Source organism: Chlorocebus sabaeus, chromosome 2, assembly GCF_047675955.1.
Source record: "Chlorocebus sabaeus isolate Y175 chromosome 2, mChlSab1.0.hap1, whole genome shotgun sequence".
Classification (NCBI taxonomy): domain Eukaryota; kingdom Metazoa; phylum Chordata; class Mammalia; order Primates; family Cercopithecidae; genus Chlorocebus; species Chlorocebus sabaeus.
In genome coordinates this window covers 76,339,753-76,360,947 of record NC_132905.1, presented here as the reverse complement: position 1 = coordinate 76,360,947, position 21,195 = coordinate 76,339,753, and the positions used below count along the sequence as shown (strand labels likewise).

The 21,195-nt window shown below is 39.2% G+C and overlaps 1 protein-coding gene across 6 annotated transcripts in view; it reads right to left on the bottom strand.

The window, feature by feature from the left end:
• APP (amyloid beta precursor protein) overlaps window positions 1-21,195 on the bottom strand; it is a 283,764-nt gene that overhangs the window by 55,234 nt on the left and 207,335 nt on the right. For all 6 annotated transcript variants that reach the window (XM_007966044.3, XM_007966048.3, XM_007966059.3 and 3 more), the window contains 2 exons: window positions 12,321-12,449; window positions 11,343-11,442 (listed from right to left, as the gene is read on the bottom strand). In XM_007966044.3, the coding sequence (XP_007964235.2) occupies window positions 11,343-11,442; window positions 12,321-12,449 (229 nt within the window). The remainder of the gene's footprint in view (window positions 1-11,342; window positions 11,443-12,320; window positions 12,450-21,195) is intronic.

Below are 21,195 nucleotides of genomic sequence, written 5' to 3'. Positions count from 1 at the left end.
ATTAGATGGATCCACTATTTTTGATGAGATATTATAACTAACGTTCTATGATGCTTTCTAAAGCAGTCCATAGTGTATATGGCAGGAAAACTGTTAACTAATAATGGAGCTTACTCAGAGAATACATGCAAAATTTGTTTCTGAGTTGAACACCAAGAAGCAAATTAACATGCCTTCCAAACTCTGTCTCACATGAAACAAATTCATGTCATTCCCAGTTAGTGTTTGTGGAAACATATTTCAAAATTAATCTCAATTTGGATTCATCTCCATACTCAGGGTGGCAAACATCACTGATTTTTTCTTTCCTCCTCTTTTAAAAAAATGAACCTTGAAGGCAGATGCTTGTGAAAAACAGAATAACCAACCCTTGTTCCAGTCCAAAATCATTGGTTGTTCCCAAGACTCAACAAAAAAATCAGGACACATCTGCTCTAGTGTTCCATGCCAGGAAGTAGTCCCACAGCCACCACTGTGGTCTGACTTCACTCCCCAATCATTTTACTTCAGATTTCTTTTTAGATTTTGTTTCAAATTACAGGGCCATACAAACGAGCTGGTGAGTTGAGAAAATAGCTTTGGAACTGCATTGGATCATCAAAAGAAACAGCAGACTTTGGCGTGGGAGACCCTGCCTCAGGCTCCATCCATTTGGTTGAGGTGCCCACACATGCACAAAAATAAAAGAATGGCATAAAAACAGACAAAAACTACTGACATGTCATAGTCATTATGGTTTAAGGAAAAGCTCACAAATAATTTCTCTAGAATCTCACCACAATTTGGAGTAAAAGATGACAGCATACTAAATCAATTCTGTTGCTGCTTCTAAATGCTAACCTTCCTGAATGGGGCTCAAGGCGGAATCATTTCACACCAGGTATCAGTTCTAGTAGTTAAAGTGTTGTTTAAAACCTCATTAACAAATTTATATATAAATATTCCCCCAAACAATCTATAGATCCAATGCAATCCTCACTTTTTTTTTTTTTTGCAGAAACGGTGGTAGGGGTGAGGAAGACCTTAAAATTCATGTTGTAATGCAAGAGACCTCGGATACTCAAAGCAATATTGAAAAAGAAGAACAAAGGTAACAGACTCACACGTGCTGATTTCAAAATTTACTACAAAGCTACAATAATCAAAACAGTTTGGTACTACAATAAGCACAGGCACACAGATCAAAGAAAAGAACTAAGAATTAAGAAATAAACCCATATTATCTATGGACAATTGATTTTGTGTAATAGTACCAACACCATTCACTAGGGGAAATAATAGTCTTTTTCTTTTTTGAGATAGGGTCTTGCTCTGTTGCCCAGGTGGCATGATCAAGGCTCACTGCAGCCTCAACCTACCCAGGCTCAGGAGATCCTCCCACCTCAGCCTCCTGAGTAGCTGGGACTACAGAAAGATGCTATCATGCCTGGATAATTTTTTGTAGAAATGTGGTCTTGCCATGTTTCCCACTGTGGTCTTGAACTTCTGGGCTCAAGTTATCTGCCCACCTTGGCCTCCCAAAGTGCTGGAATTACAGGCATGAGCCACTGCACCTGGCAAGAATAGTCTTTTTCAACAAATGGTGCTGGGACACTGGATATTTATATGCAAAAGAATGAAGTCAAACCCTTACCTCACACTACATATGAAAATTAAAATGAATCAAAGATTTAATTGTAAGAGCTAAAAACTACAACTCTTAGAAGATAACACAAGTATAAATTGTAACCTTGTTTCAGACAATAGTTTCCTAGATACGGTATCATAATAACTGCCACAAAAGAAAAAAATGATAAAATAGACCTCTAAATTGAAAACTTGTGTGTGTCAAAATGATCCTATCAAGGAAGTGAAAATACAACCTACAGAATGGGTAAAATATTTGCAAATAATGTATTTGGTAAGAATTTAGTAGTATGAAGAATATATAAAAATTCTTACAAATCAATAATAAAGGCAGGCAGAGTGCAGAGTGGCTCACGCCTGTAATCCTAGCACTTTGGAAGGCCGAGGTGGGCAGGTTGCCTGAGCTCAGGAGTTTGAGGCCAGCCTGGGCAACATGGTGAAACACCATCTCTCCTATGCTAAGAATACAAAAAATTAACTGGGTATGGTGGCACGTGCCTGTAATCCCAACTACTGGGGAGGCTGAGGCATGAGAATCGCTTGAATCCGTGAGGCGGAGGCTGCAGTGAACTGAGATCGTGCCGCTTTACTTCCGCCTGGGTGACAGAGGAAGACTCTGTCTCCAAAAATAAAAATAAAAGTAAAAATAAAAATAAAAGAAAGAAAGGTAGATAACCCAATTAAAAAATGGGCAAAGAATCTGAACATACATCATTTATTTGAACTGAACAAAATAATCCATAATAAATCACTGCAATGGCATGAAGAAAACACTGTGGTTGATGTTTAATTCATCAAATTTCTGCCAGCGTCCATTTGGAGCACAATAAACAAGATCAATATACTGCGCTGGATTATACATATTAAGGTCAACAATCTGTCTGACAGAATGGTAGAGACAGTTTTTTTTTTTTTTTAAAGGAAACAGTTTTTACATTGATTATTCCTAGAAAGTGTATTTTTTTTTAATGTAGCTAAAATGATTTACTTTTTCCTAAAATTATGGAGTAGAAATACACAAAAGAAAGTATCTGTTTGCCAAATGGGAAAACTATAAAAATCATTCAGGAAAATAGATGCTGTATTACATGTGAACTTTTAAAGGTCATTATCAATGACTTCCACAGATCATCTGGATGACATACACTATATTTACAGATTCTATAATTAAACTCCAAAGCAAGAAAAAGAGAACTTACATATTATCACAACCAAAAAAGGCATAGAGAGCTAAATGTATACAAATCACTCTACGAGCCACTACTATGGGTGAGTTCAACATCTGAGGTCTGTAACCTCAAGTCTGTAGACAGACCAGTTGGGGACCTAAAGTATGAAGTGTACCGGCATGTACACATTTGTATCTACGTGTGGAGACATTTCAACATGGCAGTCCAACTTGTGGGGAAAAGAAAGAGAGATCAGACTGTTACTGTGTCTATACAGAAAGCAGCAGACATAAGAGACCCCATTTTGTTCTGTATTTGAAATGCTGTTAATCTGTGACCCTACCCCCAACCTTGTCCTTGCAAGAGACGTGCTGTGGTGACTCAAGGTTTAATGGATTTTGGGCTGTGCAGGGTGTGCTTTGTTAAACAAGTGCCTGAAGGCAGTATGCTTGTGAAAAGTCATCACCATTCTCTTAATCTCATTGTACCCAGGGACACATACACTGCCAAAGGTCGCAGGGACTTCTGCCTAGGAAAGCTAGGTATTGTCCAAGGTTTCTCCCCATGTGATAGTCTGAAATATGGCCTCGTGGGAAGGGAAAGACCCGATCGTTCCCCAGCCTGACACCCGGGAAGGGTCTGTGCTGCGGAGGACTAGTACAAGAGGAAAGAAGGCCTCTTGGCAGTTGAGACAAGAGAAAAGCATCTGTCTCCTGCCCATCCCTGGGCAATGGAACATCTCGGTGTAAAACCCGATTGTATGTTCTGTTTACTGAGAAAGGAGAAAACCACCTTAGGGCGAAAGGTGGGACTTGCTAGCGCAATGCTGCTCTTTATGTACTAAAAAGGTTTATGGAGATGTTTGTATATGCATGTCAAGGCACAGCACTGTTCCTTAAACTTATTTATGTCACAGAGATCTTTATTCATATGTCTTACTGCTGACCTTCTCCCTATGATGATCCTATTATCCTGCCACTTCCCTTTTTCTAAGATGGTAAAGATAATGATCAATAAATACTGAGGGAACTCAGAGACCGGTGCCGGCGTGCGTCCTCTGTATGCTGAGTGCCGGTCCCCTGGGCCCACTTTTTCTTTCTCTATTCTTTGTCTCCGTGTCTCATTTCTTTTCTCAAGTCTCTCGTTCCACCTAAGGAGAAACGCCCACAGGTGTGGAGGGGCAGGCCACCCCTTCACAACTGTCAGAAAACTAGGAGGCTGTCTTCATAGTATACTGTACTTTGCCATTTTGAAGCATAAAATACTTTCTATGTAGGTCCATTCATTTGACAATGCATTTTCATTTATAAATGGAATGGTTCCATTTTGGAAGAGAAGTTGTCTTAGGTCAAAGATACACATTTAGACATAGGCAGCTAAACTTATAGGTCATGTCTGTTAGTTAATAACACTAGGGAAAATATGAATAAGGGGCTCTGAGACTATTATGAAACCAATGGGGGAACAAGGCTTTGGTTGTTGATGGTAAGTATAACTGTTCCTGGCTGGGTGCGGGGGCTCACGTCTATAATCCCAGCACTTTAGGGGGCCAAGGTGGGCAGATCACCTGAGGTCAGAAGTTCCAGACCAGCTTGGCCAATATGGTGAAACCCTGTCTCTACTAAAAATACAAAAAAATTATCCAGGTGTGGTGGCACGTGTCCGTAGTCTCAGCTACTTGGGAGGCTGAGGCAGGAGAATCACTTGAACCCGGGAGGTGGAGGTTGCAGTGAGCCGAGATCGCACCACTGCACTACAGCCTGGGTGATTGAGCAAGATTCCATCTCAAAAAAAAAAAAACAAAAAAAACACAAAGTTCTTATAGCTAAATACTTAAGTCAGCTGTAAACTATTAAATCTATATACATTTAAAAGTCATTTCTTATCATAAACAAAGTGACAGCCATGTTCTTGTAAGAACAAAGTGACAGCTCTCTCTCACTTTATTTGCTTTTATGATTTTTTTTTTTTATGTTCATCCTTGACTAACAATTACACATAGGGATACTTGAAATTCTCAATAGTATTAAATTTCTATTTTGTTGGACTGAGAGGTGCTGTAAATATTCTATTTTAAACCTAGTCTACTTTGGACTCACTAAACCCCAAATCAATAGGCTTATTAGAAACAGAATATGGAAACACTGTCTTTGAAATAATCATGCTGCATTTTTCCTGAAAAGTGGAACATTTTATGAAGAGGCCACAGTAAAATTGTAATAAAAAATAAGCATTCTTTCATTATTGCGAATTTCTTGATTCCCCGCCACAACTTTCAATCTCACCCCATTCACTATGGATTTATTCAGGCAGAGATCTTTCCTGCATCTGGTTTATAATAATTCATGTTTTTATTAATTTTGAATGCTAGAAGAAAAAAATGCATATGAAACAATTATGCCTTTGTTCCCTCTTTATTTCCTACTGCCTTTCTCATAAATTGGTTGTTACAGCATTCTGTAAAACAGCCATCTTTGAAAAGAGCTACATTTTTAGTCTTGAGGTAGCTGCAATGAGAAGTACACTTTGATAAATAACCTCAGTGCCAATACAGAGAGTAGAACAGAATCCTTTTAGCAGAGATTTAAGGAAGATTACAAAGGACAAAAAAACACCAATCATTTTAAAATAACAATTTGACAAAGCAAAGGTTGAAGGGATAAAGGGATTCTGCCCTTTTGAAGGATTAAAAAATAATTAAAGTAGAATATGAACATTGAAGAGCAGCCATATTTTCACTGAAATAATGATTCCATCGTTTGTTGAATGAAAAAAATATTAAGAAAGTTCTACATAGTGATTTAAAACAGGAGATTTTATCCATATACAAACAATGCCTGAGGCCATTCTTTGCAAGAAATCTTCATAATCTGCCTGAAAATAACTTTTGTGTTTATAAAAACATTAAGTGATAAATGACTGAGCCTGGGAACTTGCACATAATAATTAAAATGGAATAAAAAAATATGAAATTATAAAATAAAACATGGGCCGGGCGTGGTGGCTCACGCCTGTAATCCCAGCACTTTGGGAGGGCGAGGCGGGCGGATCACGAGGTCAGGAGATCGAGACCATCCTGGCTAACATGGTGAAACCCCGTCTCTACTGAAAATACAAAAAATTAGCTGTGCGTGGTGGCGGGCACCTGTAGTCCCAGCTACTTGGGAGGCTGAGGCAGGAGAATGGTATGAACCCAGGAGGCGGAGCTTGCAGTGAGCAGAGCTTGCACCACTACACTCCAGCCTGGGCAACAGAGTGAGACTCTGTCTCAAAAAATAAAAAATAAAAAATAAAAAAAAAATAAAACACGGGCCTTTTATAACATAACTAACAGGAAAATTCACACTTATTTGTCACATGAATAGCTTCAGACTGTGCTTGGCGGTCAAAGAGGGCAGCATAATTAAATCAAGTGTCAAGGTATGTGAATTGGGTAGATGACCAAAGAGCAGAGGGTCATGGTACAAAAAAGGACCATGTTGTAAAATTTTATTAATAACAGTCCTCCGAATCCTGATTTATGCTTTGTTATCTTTGCCAACTGCATCCATTTAGTTGACTTGATCAATCACAGCTTTAGGGAATGCTGTGGCCTAGGAAAGAAATTTGTTTTGTGTGGCGCTTATGCTAGACGTCAAGGAAGGAGTTTCGGGCAGTTCTTTAGGGTTATGGAGGAGCCCACTTGATCAGTCCAAGTTAAGGAGCATCTGACTTTTTATCCTGGGGACTGGCTTCAACCTTATATTTATAATTACTAATATCTAAAAAGTACCAGGGTCCCTGCTGGATCTTGAGGAGGCAAGGATGACCAACATATATCTGGAAGGGTTCACAGGATAGAGGGTCGGTAGAGATATAAACAAATAATTTACTACAAGTTAAGAGTATGGTATTGGAGGTGGATACCCAGTGCTTTCCAACTGAGGTTAAGTAGGAGAAAATTCTACTTCAGAGAGGAAAATGGGTAGGAGAGAGAATATGGATTTTGGCCTTCTGGCAGGTCTTGGTTTCCATCCCACTTTTATCACTTTACTATCTGGGCGGGGCAAGTTGGTAACCTGTCTTAGGTTCAGTTTCTTCAGCTGTAAACCGGGGATGCTACCACTGAATTTCGCGAGGTCATCACTAGACCATATGCTGCCTTTGTGTGAAATGCAAGAAAGCCACATCTCTATATGGGGGTTCTGTACCTCAGGGGGGAACATTCATAAAGAACCTGACCATCAGCATTATCACAAACAGGCACTATTAGTTGGCTACATGGCTGTCACTCAAATGCCAGCTCTTTTCTCTGTTCTCTATGCAAATTAGAACGGGTTTATAGGACTTGGGCATTTTACTTGAATCTTGAAAGGTGCAACTTTTCAAGCAAGGAAAAACCACAAGCAGTTTTTTTTTTTTTTTTTTTTGGAGACGGAGTTTCGCTCTTGACGCCCAGGCTGGAGTGCAATAGTGCAATCGTGGCTCACTGCAACCTCTGCCTCCCAAGTTCAAGTGATTCTCCTGCCTCAGCCTCCTGAGTAGCTGGGATTACAGGTGCCTGCCACCATGCCCGGCTAATCTTTCTATTTTTAATAGAGATGGGGTTTTACCATGTTGGCCAGGCTGGTCTTGAACTCCTGATCTCAGGTGATCCATCGCACCCAGCCTACAGTTGTTTTTTTTTTTTTGTTTCCTGCAGGGAAGTTGCATAGTTCCGAAAAGGAGGAATTGAAGTGGGAGGGAGCCAATGCGAGACAAGAGGTAGGGTGATTGGCTGGGAGTCTAATGACACTGATGAGAGGACAGGATCTCAGGTAAGTAGTGGATGTGCAGAGATTTCACATGAACACAGGAGGCAGAATATACAGGACTTGCAACTGATAAGAAATAATGCGTGAGAGAGAGGAAGGCATCATGGATAAGTTTAGGCCAACCAAGAGAACTCAGAATAGTGTGTGTAAAACAAGTAAATTTCCAGAAGGACATGAGTCTTACACACATTGATTGCCCATTCAGAGGCACATGGGATATTTGGGGTCTGGAATATGGCACTGGGATTCAGTACGCTGGCTGTGGTTAGGCCTATGAATCTGGGATTCACTGAAGTTAGTGTGAAAGTAGCATAAACAGACAGGATGCCTCAGGGAAGCACAATGGAAGACAAAAGGGCGAGGGCCGGAACTCACAAGCATGATGAACCCTACGCTCTGGTTGCAATTTACTGCTCACAAATTTGATGTCAATTTTCCCCTTCACCCACAGCACTCTTTCTTTCTAAGCATGACTCCATTCTTCCTTTCACCGATAAAAGAGAATTCTAATTGGAAGCGTAATTTACTGAAGCAGATATACTTGTCCCACTAAAGATACTGGCAGTTCCCTAGACTGGTGAAAATCTCTTATCCATAAAGCACCTGTTACCATTATTTAATTAAACCATTGTACCTCCCTACAGATGTTTGACTGCATTAAGCACATCCTAATTGCTTGCATTTATAAGCACAAATTTTATACAAAAGACACGCATTTTTAGGGACTTTAAAATTTTCTCCTTTTGCCAGTGTCTCTGAATTTTAGTATCCTATCTGTACTGAACTGACTCCAAATCTAAAATTTGATTATATATAGAAATGGCAAATAAATGCAACTCAGACTAATGACAAAGCATTTAATCAGAGAATATTAGAAACAGTACAAGACATAACCCGGAAAAAAAATCTATGAAGAACCTATTTAGAAAGTAAGCTAAAAGTGACACTTTTTATTATGAGAAATTTCAAACACATACAAAAGTAAAAGGAGTAACATAAGGAACCTCTAATAACATTTGGCTTAAGCAATTAGCACCCATGGCCAATCCTGAAGTTTCAACTATATTCCTACTAAAAAGTGGCGTACTGTTTTAAACGTTCCTTCAAATGAAAAAAGGACTATAGATGACAGCTAGGTTCAACCCAGAAAAGCTATTCTTCCCAGGAAACCACTTCTGTAGCTTTGACACTAGGAGCTCAGATAGTGTACAGGGTTCATTACTGCAAACTTCTCTTTCTATAGAGAACAGTCATTTAAAAATGGAAGCACCCATGATTCCAAATGAAAGGTTTTTAAAAAAGATTGTCTTTCAGAATGTGGCATTCTAGTATATTTAGAATGACACACACACACACACGCACACATATATGTGTGTGTATGTATGTGTGTGTGTGTGTATGTGTGTATATATATATATAGTCATTAATAAAAAAACTCAGCCATTAGGTTGGATTAAGAGCATATTACATACACACACACAGACACACAACACACACACACACATACATTAAGAGCATATATGTAAAATGTTCTTAATCCAACCTAATGGCTTTTTTTCTTTTGACAGAAAAAGATTCCACAATATGAACTATCTAAATATCCTCCCTGTTACTGAGATTTGAAGTTTATTGTGCTGTCCTATTCTTGGGTATTTCGTAATACTCAAGATATCTGAACCACCATCTGTTCTGTGGAAGTGTGACTAATTACTGGCTAATGTGTTCAGCAGTATAGTGCCAAATAAAAAGTTCTAATAATTTAATTATAAAGAGTCAACAGTAATTGCTGGGTGAGGGTGGAATACTGGTCATCAACTTTTTAGTCCTTTGTAGTGGCTTATTTCCCTATAGTTTGGTATTGCCTATGCCACTTCAACTGAAGTCACATGTGAAAATAGGCTTAAGATAGTGAGAAAAAAAAATGTTATCTAGAAGATTTTAGCTTCAGTTCATTAAGACTGATACATTATTTGATTTTGTATCTTCTACAACTTTTTGGAGAACTCTTTTACACTTATTTAATATACAGTATTTTAAAGGTTCCTTACTGATGTCTATTCTCCAAGTATACCTGAAAAGCATATTCATTTGCTAAAGAAACTTGATACAGTGGAAAATTAATTGTTAATCTCTGTTCTCAATTCACGGTGTAGACTAAAAACTCCACCTCCACTATCGTCATGAATTCTTGCTCAACACTGAGTTGCTCCTTCTGAACAAAAGCTTGGCACACTATGAAGTTGCTTTTTTTCTTTTCTTTTTTTAATAGAGAGGGGGTTTCACCATGTTGGCCAGGTTGGTCTTGAACTCCTGGCCTCATGTGATCTGTTCGCCTTGGCCTCCCAAAGTGCTGGGACACTGCGCTTCCCTGAATAATGAGGTTTCTTTTGCAAGTTACGTAGCTCAAAGTATAATTTCCGATTCCATCCATTAATGTGCAGTACTGAACAGAACATCATCACCTGACACATGCCAAGTATTTCACAGCAATACAAACAACATTTACAAGGCCGTGTATGTCAGGAAAGAAGGAGCAGAATAACACTGGCACAAAATGGAAGAAGTGAGGGCCAGTTGTTCTCTTGAGTGGTGTTTCAGGCACCTCAAAGTTGGACTTACTGTAATGGGTACATCCATCAACAACATGCTGGGTGTTCTGATTCCAGATGATAACCTGTATCTATTTCCAACCCAATTAACAAAGGGCAGGATTCTTTATGGGGAAGGATATGCCAGACACATACTGCTTATATGTTGGTAGACTACACACTAAATCTCCAGTATAGGTACATATGCTTACGTTGAAAGATGTACCAACATAATCGTCACCCATGTACCTTTGTGAAATAAAGTTAAACAGTTATGGGCATTTTGGCAGTTGACAGAGACTCATGTGATATTTTATTCCCTTTCCAAGAAAAACAGAAATGGGAGACCTTAAATGAAATCATTAGTTATCAGGAAAGTCATTCGGAAAAGTAGGGACATAAAAGACAGTGGGCACACAATGTCAGTTTCCTGCTTTTGATAATGGACTATAGTTATGTAAGACGTCACTGGTGAGGCAAGTGGGTGATGGACGCATGGGACCTCTCTGTACTATTTTTCCAAGTTCTTGTGAGAGTATAATTATTTCAGAATACAGGTTTAATAGCCCACTATCTTTTAAGTTTAAACAACGATGTGGTTCAAAGAACACTCATGGCTTCCCCGCTCCGCCATCAAAGAGAGCTGTGACTTACTGAATATAACAATAACCTCCAAGTGAGAAGTCACAGTTATGTGTTTTGGCTGTGCTACTCAGAATGCATGTGACACAGGCCAGTAAGTTACTCAAATTTCCAGTTTGAGCTTTTCCATTTGTAAGATGGAACAATCATGACCCTCAAAAGATGAAAAATGAGTTTTTTCCCCCCATTAATTGTAAAGAACCGAAGCATTATAATTTGACAGCCATAACAAGACTGGGCAAATTAGAAAATAATGCTGCCATGTACAATTCAATAACAAGTGTCCAATTATTATAAAACTATACCCTAAATCAGGTGACATTCCTCCAGTCTTACAAGTATGGAGAGGTAAGAACTGATTCAATTGCAAAGGCTAGAAAGCTAGTTCCATCCTGACAGTTTCATCATAAAAGACAACCTGTTCTATTAACTTTCATATTCCTCAAACAGATAACTACTTCCTCAATTTTCCTCTGGGGGAAAATATATTTCCATATGCAGCATGAAGAGAACAGCTTACTTACCAACTTCATCCTGAATCTCCTCGGCCACTGCAGGCACGTTGTACAGCAGGGAGAGAGACTGATTCATGCGTTCGTAAATCACACGGAGGTGTGTCATAACCTGCATTAAAGGATGACAACTCCAGGTCAACTATGTCTGGGGTAGGAATGGTTAGTTTTCTTACCAAGCACTGCAGGTAGATACAAGCTTCCAAAATAAAACTGGCAAACACTGCTACTGCTAAAAGGTTTAACTGAAAGGACAACTTTATTTTTCTTGTTCTCTATTTCTGTTCTCTAACTTTTAAGCTCAGGTTTAAGGCTTATCTTTAAACTGACCATTATCTTGTATGCTTATAACAGCCAATTAAAAAGGCTACCTCTGCCAAGTCTGATTCCTAATACTGAGGCTCTCTAAACAGACCCTGATGCCCTCAATACATTTCTTTGCAAATTTCCCCATAGAAAACAACATATCTCAATTTGATTGGCTATTTCATGCTAACTATATACATTTTTTAACTCTTCCATTCAAGAAAATTTAAAATTTCAGAGTTCCTAAGGTGGATCCCAGTTTTCAGCCTCTGGGAAGCGGGGAGTATAAAATACATTATTATTGGGCTTCATTTAGGCTCACATTAAATCTAAACATTGTGGTAGGTTTATGATTGCAAGCCATACTTATGAACCAGTTTTCAAGATTTTTAGTTTACACAACTTTTGTTTTCCTCATTTTAGTCATTGGTTTTAATCAGTTCCTTAGCAATCAGCAGTAGACTATTAAGATTTTTATATTTCTTGTTATTTTCACAAGTCAAAAAAATTGCCAAACCACATATTGCTTTAAGACAAGTTTTTAGAATTTACCAGAAGTTAAAGAGCTCTTGCCACAGGGAAAACACCTATAGGTGCTCGGAGAACGCCTAGGATCCTGTCTTCAACCCAAGAAGCAAGAATCCTGGATTGTCAAAGCTGCAGAAGATTATACCCCGCGCGTACCTGGGACCGGATCTGAGCAGCTTTCTTGGGATCCACCATGCGTACATGCTCGAAATGCTTTAGGGTGTGCTGTCTGTCCTTCTGTTCTGCGCGGACGTACTTCTTCAGCATATTGAACACGTGACGAGGCTGTGGGAGGAAAATGAAAAACTCTTTTTCAAGTTTGTGCAAAATACTGCTTCTTCCACTGGCGTTGGGTTAGAGGTTCCACTAATGTATCTGGTGATGTGAACGCGCTGTGAGTCATCTTTCTGCAGGTCTCCCTTCTAAACATTTCTCCTACTCCTTTCTTAATGGGTAATTACTTAGATCGGTTGCTTTTCATTTCCACAAGAGCATTTAGCATTCTCGACATATACGATGATTGTCCTCCTTACTCAATATTTTCTTTCTAAATAGGAGTATTCTGCTATAGAAAGAGAATAGATTTGAGGTCTGTCAGGTTAAGTTAGGTCCTTCTCTTTTCCCACCCAAGTATACAGGGGTATATGTGAGACTACATTGCCACGTGTGTATTCTGAAGACCAGAGTAATGTCGCACAGATAATCCCATCACCAGTAACATGTAATATACAATAATCAAAATGAGAAAACCAGGAAATTTAACCACTATTTTGTAAGCCAAGGAGTAAGTGAGCTGTAAGAGACATTATATTTTTCTAGGAGAAAGGTCATTGCTAAACTGTATTTTACTTTGAAATTTAATTAAGTTCTTTCTGAGCTATCAGATTCTACTTCTTTCAGCAACAATTACATTGTCTTAAGTGCTCCTATTTTCTTTCTGATTGGTTCCATTTCATTTTTATTTTAGTTTTACCTGAAAACATCCATCCTAATAAAAAGTAAGGACAAAGGTTCCCTGGTCTTCAACAATTTCATCGCTATATCCTTTCCACTATATGATTTTGTAGGATGATTTCCAAAGACACACATTTCTTCTTCATTAAAACAAACAAACAAAAAGCCAGCTGTGAAAATTCATGTCAGGAATAGAATTTTGGTCATTTGGGCAAACCTAGTTATTATTAACCCATGTGTCATGAGTACCCTGAAAACCAGTTGGAAGCTACAAAATTTATTCCAGAGATGGTGTGTGTGGCGGTGGGGCGGAGGGTAATGGGGCTTCTGTTGTGTTATCCATATTCTATGGGATGTGCCTCTCCTTCCCCTTTTGCTTAGTTAACTTAGGAGCCATCTCCCTGCCATCCCAGGTGGAACGAGGTACCCTTTTTCTGTGCTCCCATGAAATACGGTGCAAATCCCCATCAACGTACCTAACTCAACCTATTAAATTATGTATGATTCTTACACCCCTCTTTAATGTGAGATCCATAGGGCTGGATTTGGTCTTCTTTTTCTTTATTTGGGACCCCAGTAACATAGTGCCTGACCCAGAGGGTGCTCTGTATTTGCTTGGTGAATGCCTGCCACAGAGGCCATGCTCCTATACTCGGGTAAACAAATACATATACACAATAAAAATAAAACAAACTTGTGCTCATCTGCCTTATTTATTCTTTTTTCCTAAAAGAAATGTGCTGCTCCATAATCCCCAGACAGACATCACAGCTTGCAACAGTTCTTGGCAACATATCATTACAGCTCTCATCTGTACTGTGAAATCTGGTTGAATTTACAAATCAGAGGATGACCTTTTAAATCTTAGAAGAAAAGTAGTAAAAGAGGTAATGACAGATAAGCTAGATCTCTATATACTGAAAAGAGGACAGGTTATACATGTGAATTAAAAAAAAAAAAAGCACATTTGAAAACATCAGAGATTAAAGGCTGACTCTTGTTGATTGTGAAGGGTATTTGATATGCAGGGTTGTGTGATCAGGATCTTACCCAACCACCCTCAATGCTTGCTTGTTATTAAGGACCAAGGTCTTAGAAATCTCTCTAGTTCTATTACCATCCCCCTTATACATCCAAGGCTGGAGACAGAAGGGGTTGCAACTAATAGCATTTAATCATGATGTTCCTTCCTGGACCTCATGGATGCTTTCTTAGTTGCTCTATTTCATTTTTCTCCCTTGTAAAGGATTTATTGTTTTGAAGAAAATGGGACAAATTTTTCTTTAAAGAGTTTAAATAAGAAAAAAAAAAGCACTTCAAGTAAAAAAGTAAGGATTGCTTTGGGAGTCTGAGGCAGGAGGATCACTTGTAGCCAAGAGTTTGAGATCAGCCTGGTCAACATTACAAGAACCTGTCTCTACAATAAAAATTTAAAAATTAGCTAGGTGCAGTGGCACATGCCTGCAGTCCCAGCTACTTGGGAAGCTGAGTCAGGAGGACTGTTTGAACCCATACATTTAAAAATAAACACGAAAGCCTTGACTTTTCCCATCTATGCAATTCAGATGGCAGTATCTTTCAGATAGTATTTGCAGATTAAATGTGTTCTGTGATAGTTACCCAGCATGATGTGTAGTCCATTGCTGATACTCAATACACATTTATTTCTTTCACTCAGGCCTTATGTATAAATCATCGACCCCTTTCTTTCCTCTAGGTAATAAGAGTTCAATGTGTATTGACTGCTTCTGAATGAGACAGTGTATTAAATGTTTTTTGCTGGTAACTCATCAAATCTTCATCTCAGCCCTAAGACAGAGTCATAGCAGCTCTCCCCACTATTGGTGAGGCATGAAGCACAAAGGAGATTGTGGTTACATAGGCTATACTATATCCCTGGCCCACGGTTACACAGCTAGTTAGTAGAGTGAGAATGGGTTAGTCTCACTGCCTGGCTCCAGAGCCTCTTCTCCTAATCACTTTGTGATCTGGTCCTTCAAGGAGAATCTAAAATGGACCAAGTTTAAGTTAGTTCTACAAAGCAATTTACAAAGTTAAAAACTGGCCAGACGTGGTGGCTCATGCCTATAATCCCAGCACTTTGGGAGGCCAAGGCGGGCAGGTCACGAAGTCAGGAGTTCCAGACCAGCCTGGCCAACAAGGTGAAACCCTGTCTCTATTAAAAATACAAAAATTAGCTGGGCGTGGTGGCGGGCGCCTGTAGTCCCAGCTACTTGGGAGGCTGAGGCAGGAGAATTGTTTGAAGCTGGGAGGCGGACATTGCAGTGAGCTGAGATTGCACCATTGCACTATAGCCTGGGCGACAGGATGAGACTCTGTCTCAAAAACAAACAAATAAACAAACAAACAAAGGAAAACAAAGTTAAAAACAAAGAAATCACTGCATGGTTAGAAAAGACAGTCTGTTCCAGGAGTACCTGCCTGACTTTCTAGTTCTTATAAGTGCAGGTAACATTCTGTGGGCCATGCTAACATCAGCTCCTTTAATTGTGCAGAAGGTTCAGATTTAGCTTGTTCAGTCTCTCAATTCCTGTCCTAGGTTTCTGGAGTTTCATTATTCTTTAGCTAATGCATAAAATTATTTAGCTAATTACTAAGCTAATGTGTGGGGAGAAGAAATAGCAAGATAGGAATGTCCTCTGTCAATCTGGATAAAGGATTAGGATTACTGGAAAGTGATTCAAGGTATTAAAGTTAGGCTTTTGTGACATTCATGGTTTCTAGTGCTAAATTCATCCTATCTTCTATTGAGACGGATAATTAAATGGTGAATGTCTTCGCATGTTTTCAATTGCTGATCTCATTTACTACTGCCATTCTGCTTCAAAATATATTACTAACTTACCCTGAAAATCCCCAGAGTTTGATAATAGTGTTCCCGGACTGAACTGAGGGTCGGGCTACTATATCTCATGGCCCAATAAAGAGATGCAGATGAACTGGGGAGGAAGAGAGTTTTTATTTCTGTAACCTGTTACAGGGAGACGGCCTGGAAATTAGTGCCAGACCAACTCAAAATTACAACGTTTTCCAGAGCTTACATGCCTTCTAAGCTGTATGTCTACACATATGTGTACATTCATCTCAAGACATAAGTGATTAACTTCTTTTAATCTATAACTAAGGTCTGAGTCCTGAAGACCTTCCTCTGGAGCCTCAGTGAATTTACTTAATCTAAATGGGTCCAGGTGCTACGGTGATCACCCTTATCTTGTCTCCTGCTAAATCGGGGAGGTTTGGGGAGTTCCTTTAGACCCCCAGTAAACTTGTGTGTGGAGGCCTGGAGAGTTTCTTCAGACCCTCAATAAAACTTGTTAATCCTAAATGGGTCCCGTTAAGAATTCCTTCGTTTTGCCAGGAAAGGACTAGGCAAAACTCTTGGTGAGCTTTTGTTACATTCCAGCCTTTGCATAAGGGCACTGGCTTTTTTTAGCTTTCAGTATTTAACTTAACCACTGGGTCAGTACTGAAACAGTTGTTATGGAGGCCTGCATTAGTGAGATTTGGCCTGCCACAATAACGGAGTAGCAAAGCAGGCTCTCAAGATTCCCCAGGCCTCAGCTCCTCCAGGGATAATGAGACCTGGGAGACCCCTTCACTGTTTATGTGAGCTGAGATGCGCACTGTATGAGAATCTACATACGCTCAAGCCTTTTCTTCCTAATGCCTATTGGATAAGCAAAGCCTGGGAACATCAGATAATTCAGGAAGACCTTAGGGTATCTCCCAATAAATGAATGACATACAGGGTTCTGCTGCATTGATTTGGCCACCTAAACACATTTCTAGGAATCATGCTTGGAAAGGAAAACAAAATCAGATTAGCTTCTTTGTTGGACAGTAGGCAAATAAATCATACCAAATAAAATGGTAGTTATGTCTATCCCTCAGAAACAAATACTATTTTTAGTTAAGAAAGAAAAAAACAGGTGTAAAAAGGTAAGAATTCTTGGGGTCCCCAAATCACTAAGCTAAAGGGAAAAGTCTAGCTGGGAACTGCTTAGGGCCAACTGCTCTGCTCACTGACATAGATGCAAATCTGACTGGTCTCCTTTGGAGAGGCTAATCAGAAACTCAAAAGAATGCAACTGTTCATCTCACCTATCTCTGACCTAGGAGCCTCCTCCCCACTTCGGGTCTTCCTGCTTTTTGTTTCAAGCTGTCTCGCCTTTCCAGACCAAACCAATGTACTTCTTACATATATTGATTGATGCCTCATGTCTCCCTAAAATGTGTAACACTAAGCTGTGCCGCAACCACCTTGGACACACGTCGTCAGGACTTCCTGAGGCCATGACACAGGTGCACCCTCAACCTTGGCAACATAAACTTTCTAAATTAACTGAGACCTGTCTCAGATTTGCTGGGTTCACACAGGTAACAGTTCCCTATACTTTTATATTTTTGTTTAGGTTAAAAAAAAGACCTCCCTCCTTTTGATATGATTCATGCATATTTCATTCAAATAAATAAATAATTGCCCTTACAACTTTTGACCAAAATTCAAATCCTCCAGGCTTAGCATTTGGTATTTCTAGAGCTATAATAATGTATCTAAGAATAACAAGGTCTCTTGTCTAGTGAGGTTTATTTTATTACACTAGGACAAAGATGAATTTCTTAAAATTTTAATTGAAAACGCAGAAACCTTCATACAGGAATGGTAGGGGGAAAAAAACCCCTCTGTTATCTATATAGAAACATATTCTCTTAAAGTAATTGCTATTACTATTGTCACAATATTCATATAAGATGGGTTATTCATATGATCAGAAAAACATAAGAATTCAGTGGCTCATGAAAAGGATATTGATAAGGAGAGTTTAAGAGACACTTTTTTTTTTTCTTTTAACCTGCAGGCATGTAATCCGGATCACCCTCACGTCTTTAAATCTTCTGTTACTAGCAATAATTTTTCTGTGTATTAATACTACAGTCTGGTTATACTGGCATTAGATGGCTAATCTTATTAAAATATATGGCAAAGAACAGAGGAAGAGATCTGTCCCAGGGGGACTAATTATACCGAATCCCATTTATTGTCACTACTGTTTCTGAAAGAGTGTTTAGCTCACAATTATGTGCTGTTTGCAACTGATGTGGCACTTTTTAATTTGTACTAAACTCACCTCACAATCACACTGCCTTTTACAAAAATCATTCAAAATAATGTATTAAAGGATTCAGAATAGGCACTACCAAAATGGCTTAGACATCATTTACAGCAAGAGGGAAGAGAAACTAAGATTTACATTTTAGAACATTACTCATTTTCCTCTCTGGAAACAAGAGTGTAACGTATTTCTACCTCTAGGCACAGTTCCTGCCACAATTTGGTTGCTTACAAATGTTTGTTAATCAAATTAATGGGTCAAGTACAGCTAGATACAATTTCAGAAACAGGCCCAGTAGTGCAGAATATCCTTCGCGGTGTTCAAGTAGAAAACAAGCACCTCGCTCCTCAGAACAGTGGCCTCCCCAATTTTCACAGAAATATTGATATTAATAAACCCACTTGATTTATCTATATAGTGTGCTTGGGTGCTTTGGAAAGTAGTTTTAACTGGGAACTCTTCCCAGAAAATATTTAATGGACTTCACAGCATGTACCAACTCATCTCAAAAAGATTTGTTTCATTAATTTCAAAACATCTCACATATTGTGTTCTTATAGTTTGATGGCAAATTGATGTGGGTAACATTGAAGAAAATTTAATGGCCTTTCCTGATAAAAGCTAATACTTTTTTTTTTTTTTTTGGAGATGGAGTCTCACTCTGTAGCCCAGGCTGGAGTGCAGTGGCGTGATCTTTGACTCCCTGCAACCTCCACATCCTGTGTTCAAGCAATTCTCTTGCCCCAGCTCCCTGAGTAGCTGGGATGACAGGCATGTGCCCTCACACCGACTTAACTTTTGTATTTTTAGTAGAGATGGTGTTTCACTACGTTGGCTAGGCTGGTTTCAAACTCCTGACCTCAGGTAATCCACCTGCCTCGGCCTCCCTAAGAGCTGGGATTACAGGTATGAGCCACCGCCCCCGGTGCTAGTACATTTTTTAAATTAATTTCCCCATTTTTCAGATGCATTTACTTTTTCATTTTTCTTTTATACAATTTCTCAAATTTGGCGTTGCTGGGACTTGGGAAAAATCTCATACATTTGACTAATGGCAGGATGACTCAATGCCAGTCATGGTCTGAATATGTAGCTTTTTACTTGACAGTTCACGTGGGAAGTGTACTAAAATTATTCAGTCCTATTGTCCCACTCCATAGCTTTATGCTTGATCTAGAAATCTGGCATCTTATCATAAGACACTTGTGCCATGAACCCGTTTCTTATGGAAGGGAGTGAACTGTCAAGAGCCTTTAAAAGCCCTGGGCATAATCCTGCCAAGAAAGAAGTAAATGACTCACTGCAGGGGAATCACCCTAACCTTTCCAGGTCACAGAAAACCCTCTCCTGGAGCATTAAATTGCACCCTGGTGGTTTCCAAAACTGAACAAAGCAATTCTCTCCTGCTTTCATAAATAGGTTCACAGCTATTACTTTCACAGTTTTACACCTTGGATTTCAAGAAACCTTGAGCATATAAAATGTAGAAAATTGTGTGCAGGTTTAAAATATCACACTTAAATCTCTCTGTGCTTGACATGATCTTAGTTAAACGTAACATTTGGGGAAATTGCCACGGGAACCTCCGAATCACAACCTTTATTGTCTTTAATGCCAGGAGTTGAGCTAAATTTTTAAAGTCCACTGCAAAATTTACCTACTTTCTTTTCTTCAGAAAGGCAAACAAATGATTTTTGTAGTTTAAGGTGAGTATAAAAGGGCAAATGATAATCCCATGCAAAGTTGGACACAGAAGTCTTGAATGAAGCAATGGAGAAAATGGCAGTAGATTCTCACACTCTCCCCCTTTGGTGTTTCTTAAGTTTTGACAATATGGATGCATTAGATGGAAGGATATTGAACAACTAATCTCTATTAATCCCCTTAGTTCATAAGGCCAGAGCAAACCTTTTGCTTATGGCCAACGAGTTAGCCCAATGTCCCTTCCCAGGGTGTCCGGTTTGCTGATACGGCTCTGTTTTGCACTGAACATAACACAGGCACATCCAGGAGTCATCTATCATCTGTTCTCTCCTTCCCGTGGAAGCAGATCACTTCCTAATAGGGATGTGTCACCAAAGCCTCCATGTACTTCCCCTAACAATCTTTCTCCTCTTAGGGAGGAAGACATCTTCCTACTTTACAATTTTGTCTCAACTTTCGATTAATCCTTTTGCTTTTCTAATTATGAATAACAAAAGCTAGAACAACATTAACTGCAGAAAGAGCAGAAAAATTAACTCCAATTTGCAGACAGAGTAGGAGGAATCCCTTTATTAAATCACTTGCTCCTAGTTAGAGGTTATAAAGATGGCAAACCTGGGAATTAAAGACAGGAGTTTATATAAAAGGCAGAAACTCGGAGTGTTTTTAATTCCCTCATCATTTAGTGACCTTTTTTCTTTTTTTTTTTCTGAGATGGAGTTTCACTCTTGTTACCCGGGGGGAGCACAATGGCGTGACCTCCCCTCACTGCAACCTGGGTTCAAGTGATTCTCCTGCCTCAGCCTCCCGAGTAGCTGGGATGACAGGCATGAGACACTACACCCAGCTAATTTTGTATTTTTAGTAGAGACAGGGTTTCTCCATGTTGGTCAGGCTGGTCTCGAACTCCTGACCTCAGATGATCTGCTCGCCTTGGCCTCCCAAAGTGCTGGGATTACAGATGTGAGCCACTGCACCCGGCTGAGCTTTTTTTCAAATCCGGTAGGTTTCATAAATTTTTTCCGGAGTATTTTGCTAGTTCTAGAAATAATTTATTTTGGTTGTACAGACCACAGTTATAGATTGGTGAAGACAGCACACAGAACTGAAATTTAGCACCCAACACAACTCCATGATTCATGCTTTCAGACAAACTCTAGCATAGAATGGATAAACAGCTAAGACCTTCTGACCTGGGAGTACAGAAAGGACAGAAAATGTTTGGACTTGTATGTCTT